The sequence below is a fragment of the Scatophagus argus genome, chromosome 4 (genome assembly GCF_020382885.2).
Source record: "Scatophagus argus isolate fScaArg1 chromosome 4, fScaArg1.pri, whole genome shotgun sequence".
Taxonomy (NCBI): Eukaryota; Metazoa; Chordata; class Actinopteri; family Scatophagidae; genus Scatophagus; species Scatophagus argus.
Window position 1 is genome coordinate 19,564,129 of NC_058496.1, and position 6,753 is coordinate 19,570,881.

Genomic DNA, 6,753 nt, shown 5'->3' on the forward strand with positions numbered 1-6,753 from the left:
CTATCTATCTATCTATCTATCTATCTATCGTGTATGCTGTGCACCTCTTGTGGTTTTGCAGTGTCATGTGAATGAGTGGAAGCGTGTGCACTTTATCACACTAACACTGTTTATCTGTGTGTATCTCTGTAAAGCATCTGGAGACAATTTTGATTGTATAAGGTGCTATATAAATAAACTGAAACTGAAATTGTGTGTATTATTGATCTAGTTTGCACGGCATTTGGCACATGACATAATGCCCGTAACTAAAAAAAACGTCTTCTGCTCGTGATCAAACTAAAGGGGAGTTACATAGTTATGTTTCTACGCTCTGGAAAAGAATATGGGTGACAATTTTCCTTTCGTGAACATGACACTTTTATTTTGAAGATTTCGAGCCGGAAGTAATTATTTTGTTTTTTTTGTTTTTTTTGCCGCTGCGAGTACAGTCGTCGCCGTGTTGCGTGTCAGGCAGTGGTCTATTAGTCTACATTAAACGAGTAGCAATGACGAACGAGGAAGACGGTAATCGACAATTTTTTATCTGCAACTGTTTCACAACGGACAATATTTTCTTGGAGGACTACAAACTCCATGTCCGCTTTGTGTCCGAGCAGCAGTTCAGACTGGATTACCAAACAGTGAGTGGAGAGGCCTTTTATTTACATTTTTAACCAAAAATTGAAGCAGTTTGGAGTGACTTGCACTGTTTGTAAACAACTGATTGACAAGTGTGCGTTGTGCGTCAATTATTACTGCGCAGCTGCTGAGGAGACTTGGTTGTGTGACGGAGCAGCAGTTTCAGGATGTGCTCGGCAAGGTGAGAAGGTGTGTGTATGTGTTTAAGTGACCAACAGAAACAACACATCTGGATTGGGACCTACTGCTGACATGACTTAGATTATTAAAAAAATAAAAGGAAATTGCCCCAAATTTACCACGCACTGAAACTTACGGAGGCTGTGATTGTAAACAAGAGTATTTTGAACTGTTATGTAGACATTTGGAGTAGAGCTGGACTGATACATGGGAGCTGATGTCAGCATATTGCCATAAAAGTATTATGATTCTGTGTGCAGGCTAAGTAAAAATCTCAGTACAGAAATGTCAGACTGGAGTTGAGGTCGTGTAGTATCATCGTTAAACCATAGAGCACTGTGGATTTAAGTTTAAATTATACTGTACAGATAATATACAGAATGTTGTATGTCAGAATAGTGCATATTGTGTTATAATTTTTTGATGCATTAATGTGCTCATCACTGTTAAATCACCTTAATGTTGCCAAAGGTAGTTTAACTGCTTTATATAGTTTGTCTTCCAGTGTGGCCTGTTAGTTTAAACTCGGCAATCAAGTTATAATATTACATCACACTTTATTTGTTGTGTTGTATTTTATATAATAAAATTCAATCTGTAAAATAACTAGTAACTGAAGTTGTCAAATAAGTTTAGTGGAGTGAAGTCCAAGTAGCAAAAAATAGAAGTATAAGTACTTACTTAACACCACTGATTTTTACAATGTAAAATGTCTTGCTGTGTATATATTTTGTGTTAAGATTTGTAGCAAGATTCTTTTATGTTAAAAATTACTCTTGGCTAATCTTTATCAATATCGTTATGTGCCTGAACAATCCAGTGTGGACTGGACTATAATTTATAGATCATACCTCGGACTCTGGGAAACTGTGATGACCTTTTTTCCCCATGCTTTTCCCTATTTTACAGACCAATTTGTTCATGGATTTATCAACAATAAAAGAAATACTGTCAGATTAATGAGTAATAAATAAATAACCATTGTTTGTCTTATTCTTATACCAGAGACGACAATTAAATTATGTGTAACCTTGTGATAATATGATTGCAGGGTGATCGCAATTTAAAGATCAGCCGATAGCCCAGTTGGATGCATTATGGAGATCTTATTGTGGGTCTGAGGATACAGTTAGAAGGTGTGCATCTCATGACCCCCATCTTATGACACAAGATAATGAAGATGTGATCATGAGAGATGTGCAGTCAGCCCTGCATCGCTACCACACTGTAACCTAACTGTAACCAAACTGCATGACTACTCTGTTCAGATTTCACAGGAAGTGGACAGGCGAAGGCATCTCGGTGTGATGTCCGCTGAAAGAGCCGCTGCTATAAAAGAGGTGTACCGGCCTCTTCATCCTCATGTCTACCACCTGCAGGTATTTACTGCATCTGCCACTGCTAAAAGTGTCATTAATATAGTCATTAGCTCCTCGCTGAGACACAGCTGCACACTTTCTCTCCTCAGGAGTCCTGCTTCGCACCAAAGTTCAAGCAGATCGTTGAGTACTGCCGCCGCGGCGACACCAGCGACGAAGGTCTCTTAGACTTGTTGGAGAAAGAGGCGGGTCAGCTGGAAATTGCTTTCATTTCAGCTTGTTAACATCAAAGCACCCGTAACGTCACGCTAGTCTGAGTCATAATAGATGTCAAAAAAAAAAAAAAAGAAAAGAATTCAGTCAGATGTTTTTGAGCAGGTGTTTTCAAACTTCAGCCCAAAGAAACTGGGGAAAAAAACAGACCTGCAAAAAAAACATGACCAAAATAAATGAACAAAAAATGAATAAATAAAGTGGGCTGTACCATATTCAGCTGTGCTTTCAGCTCAACATCATATATGCATTCAGCATATTCCCTCTCCACACACACACACACTGGGGAGCTTTTGAGTTGTGTCCCAAATTGCTTTTGTTTAAAAACTGATCCATTGTGTGACACAGCATCAGAGGGAACCTCAGCAAACACAAACATGATATTCAAACTGAATTGGACATTGAAATTACGCATTTTAATTTCACATGGTAAATCTAAAAACTACCATGTCAACGATAATAGCTGATTAGATAGATTTCCCTTCACTGAAAGTAAGGGGCAAAACCCTCCTCAAAAAACAGCCCCATCCCAGTACTTTTGCCTATATAGTGTGAATACTAAATGGAAATACTATTCAATTCCAATATCTGTTTATTTTTTATTAATTAATTTTTTTGAGGGGTCAGATGTGCTCACCACTCTGCAGTATCACTCCTTGTCCCACCTATGTACTTCTGTCTGCTAAATTTGGTCTTTTGCTGCACATTTGCTGTGTGTCTTCCTCTCTCTCTCAGCATTTCCTGACATAACTTCAGTTGTCCTATCTGAATAAAAGACAAAATAATAATTAAAAAAAAAACTAGACTCAGTGGCTGTAGAAAGTCATTAAATGTATTTAATTGTAATGGCATTTTGTGACTGTATTCCAAATTGGAATGATTGTTATTATTACTATTATTTACTCCTAATAATAGTTGTGGTACTACGGTACAATTCTCTGCTTCATTGTAGTGCCTCATTTTGTGATGAGTATATTTATGGCTCAAATAATTATTAATCAAATAATAATAATAGAAAAAAACATACTTGTCAAGCCCCCCATAATTACAGTATACATCAAAGCTGCAACATTAAAAACCTGGATGTATCATTACTGTATTTTGTGCCAGAGACGTTTGTAGGTACACACCATACTCTTTTGTTTTATTTATTATTTATTTATTTTTTTTTTTACAACAAAGAAAACATTTTTGGATATATTTTGTAGTAATGCATTATCAGTTAACTAACAGCATATTGATGTATGAAAGTTAGACATGGAGCTGTTTCAATTTATTCCTGTCCTCCTCCCGTTGAAGCATTAAGGGTGTATCGCTTCCCTATGTTTGAGAAGAGCTTCTGTGAGGAGCTGTTGGAGGAGCTGGAACACTTTGAGCAGTCGTCCGCCCCTAAAGGAAGACCCAACACCATGAACCATTATGGGGTAATGTATCTGCTCCTAAGTGTCTAAAATGAAATCTGAAATATAAGAGATCGCTAGATTGTTTTTAAAACTTCATCATTCTATAAGGTTGTTAGTCAAGATGGAGCCCTTCAGCTGAAATCTTAAATTGGAAAGATGTAACATGCTAAAAAGTCATGGAAAAGCTCTGACTTAAATATGTGTTGCTGTAAGAGGGTGAGGGAGTAAAACATGTTTTGCATCATTTTAAGTTCTTTTATTCACGATCTTCTCATTTCCTCTCTGTACCAGATCCTTCTGAATGAACTGGGCTTTGATGAATTCTTCATCACGCCCCTCCGTGAGCGCTACCTGCATCCGCTCACCTCCGTGCTGTACCCGGACTGTGGGGGGTGCTGTCTGGACAGCCACAAGGCCTTTGTTGTTAAATATGACATGAATGAAGACCTGGACCTGAGCTACCACTTCGACAATGCAGAAGTCACCCTTAATGTCTCCCTGGGCAAGGACTTCACTGAGGGAAACCTTTATTTTGGAGATATGAAACAGGTGAGTATATGCTTAGAAATCTGTATTGTAGCCCTGTTACTCCTGCTACTGTCGTTACTGACCACCGCTACTAGTACTTGTAGCAGTATGTAATAGCTATGGGTGTTTGTTTTTTTAAACAAACATAAAGACATTTGAATAGCTGCATACTGATGTGTTGATGATGATGTTATTGTAGCAATAAAAATTATATAGGTGTATATGGAGTAAATAAAGTAAAATAAAAATACAAACTTCACGAGAATACTAACAATCACATACACAGTAAGTAAAAGGAAAATAACTAAAAGTAACAACTCTTGGGGGGACTAACCAAACAACTTTTCATAATGTACATGTTACAGAATGTACATTCACTGTCATCATTAGCAAAAAAAACACAGGATATCTCGAGACCACCTAATCTTTAAACTAGGAGCACATTTTGATGCCAGTGATATCATCCATGCAGGTGCCTCTAAGTGAGACAGAGTGCACAGAAGTTGAACACAGGGTGACCGAGGGCCTCCTCCACCGGGGCCAACACATGCACGGGGCCCTGCCCATTTCCTCTGGCCAGCGCTGGAACCTCATCATCTGGATGAGATCTTCTGAGGAGCGCAATAAACTGTGCCCCATGTGCAACAAGAGGCCGACACTGGTGGAAGGGCTGGGCTTTGCTGATGGGTTCACCAAACAGCCTGTTGCACCGCTGAACACTTCATGCGTGCTGACATGATGTGTCCCACAGCTAATGGCCATTAAGAAAGCTACTGTGTGCCTAAGATTTGAAATTTACAAAACTGGCTTCCCTGGGTGGCAGTTTATTAAAAAGACCCTGTGGATGTTGAAGGATTGGATACTCTTGAGAATGCTTTTGCTTCATCCATTCATCCATTTTGGTAGACAGATTTTCTGCAGTTTGATAATTGTAGAGTTAATTAAAACCACAGTGAGCAGGTGTGTGCCCCTGTAGCACAGTTGTTAGAGCATGTGACCCATGTACTGAGGCTGTCTGTCCTCTGCGGTGGCTGCAGGTTTGACTCCTGCCTGTGGCTCGCTCGCTGTGTGTCTTCCTCTCTCTCTCAGCCTTTCCTGACATATCTTCAGCTGTCCTATCTGAATAAAAGACAAAATAATAATTAAAGAAAAACAAAACTAGACTCAGTAACTGTAGAAAGTCATGAAATGGATTTAATTGTAATGGCATTTTGTGACTGTATTCCAAATTGGAATGACAAATATTTATTGTTGTTATTATTACTGTTATTTACTCCTAATAATAGTAGTGGTACTACAATTCTCTGTTTCAGTGTAGTACCTCATTTTGTGATGAGTATATTCATGGCTCAAATAACTATTAATCAAATAATAATGATAGAAAAAAAAACATACGGTATACATCAAAGCTGCAACATTAAAAACCTGCTTAATAGTTTGTATGTGCCCCTCGTACTGTCAAAGCAGCTCTGGCCTGTCAGGGGAGGGAACACAGGATCTCTGGGGTTCGACATTGGAATGTTGGATTTGGGTGCTGTGCATTGAGGGTGTATCATTACTGTATTTTGTGCCAAAGACGTTTGTAGGTACACACCACACTCTTACATTGAACATGCCTCTCATGTGAGAAACACTGCATGTAAACACAGCCTGAGTTTGTTTACGAGCAAAGTCAACAGGGCATCTTTAATTTTATAATGACATTATGGAGGTAACTTGTGGCACATATTGGTTTCAGCTCCAGTGGATAGCTAACATGTCAGGGTCAGTGCAACCTTTTTAAGAAAACATCCGGTATAAGACCTTTCTCCATTTTTATTTTTATTGGTCAGTAATTATCGATATCTGCCTTTGGCCCTGAATCTGTTTTTCTGCCAGTATAATGTGCTTGGTTTTGTCATGTGTGATCATATGTGATTGGCTGGAAGTAATCTGGTGTTTTCCTACTGACCAACTGTGTTGACTGTTTTTGTGAAATGTAATTAATCAGTGGTCTGGATCAGAAAGTGGATGATGATGATGATGATGTGTATTTAACTTCTGGCATTGCCAAGTCACACATTTCTGTGTTATGTCATCGATTTGAGGGATGATCAACACAAGACAAGCCACACAGTTTGGAGTAAATAGTATTTTAATTACATAAATTATAATTCATAAATATTCAGCATGTGCTTTTCTTGTTATTGTCATGTGCATGTGGTGTTGTGGTGGGAGTTCATTTTGTTCTCAAACAGAGTGTGAGAGTGAAAACACAAATACAGTATAAACCCGCACACTGCATCTTGAATAATAAATCAATCAACAACATCAGGACTTTTTTTGGTTGTTTCTTTTTGTTCCAGCTTAATGGGCCAGTGTGGAGTGTTGAACTGGAGGGAAACAGGGAGAGGGGTCAGAGGCACATTAAACCCTATTCAAACAAACAC

General features: G+C 38.5%; 1 protein-coding gene and 1 long non-coding RNA gene across 6 annotated transcripts in view; both read left to right on the top strand.

The window, feature by feature from the left end:
- Nucleotides 1–6,753, top strand: part of LOC124057782 — a 1,110,263-nt gene that overhangs the window by 83,904 nt on the left and 1,019,606 nt on the right. The gene's annotated exons all lie outside the window — the stretch shown is intronic.
- ogfod2 (2-oxoglutarate and iron-dependent oxygenase domain containing 2) lies at nucleotides 409–6,641 on the top strand. Of its 5 annotated transcripts, none has more exons than XM_046386304.1 (7): nucleotides 444–623; nucleotides 746–802; nucleotides 2,070–2,180; nucleotides 2,270–2,369; nucleotides 3,693–3,817; nucleotides 4,088–4,345; nucleotides 4,797–6,641. In XM_046386304.1, exons 1-7 carry the CDS (start codon nucleotides 489–491, stop codon nucleotides 5,061–5,063), a joined length of 1,053 nt encoding a protein of 350 aa, XP_046242260.1. In that variant the 5' UTR covers nucleotides 444–488; the 3' UTR covers nucleotides 5,064–6,641. The 5 variants fall into 5 exon arrangements, with proteins under 5 accessions (XP_046242262.1, XP_046242260.1, XP_046242261.1 ...); XM_046386305.1 differs by having other exon boundaries at nucleotides 2,270–2,339; XM_046386307.1 differs by having other exon boundaries at nucleotides 557–623; nucleotides 746–810.

Bases quoted from the DNA above. Each gene is read 5' to 3' on its own strand.
- ogfod2 (XM_046386304.1), top strand. From the start codon at position 489: ATGACGAACGAGGAAGACGGTAATCGACAATTTTTTATCTGCAACTGT. The intron at 803-2,069 runs GTGAGAAGGTGT...TACTCTGTTCAG, and splicing joins TTCAGGATGTGCTCGGCAAG to ATTTCACAGGAAGTGGACAG. The intron at 4,346-4,796 runs GTGAGTATATGC...TCATCCATGCAG, and splicing joins ATTTTGGAGATATGAAACAG to GTGCCTCTAAGTGAGACAGA.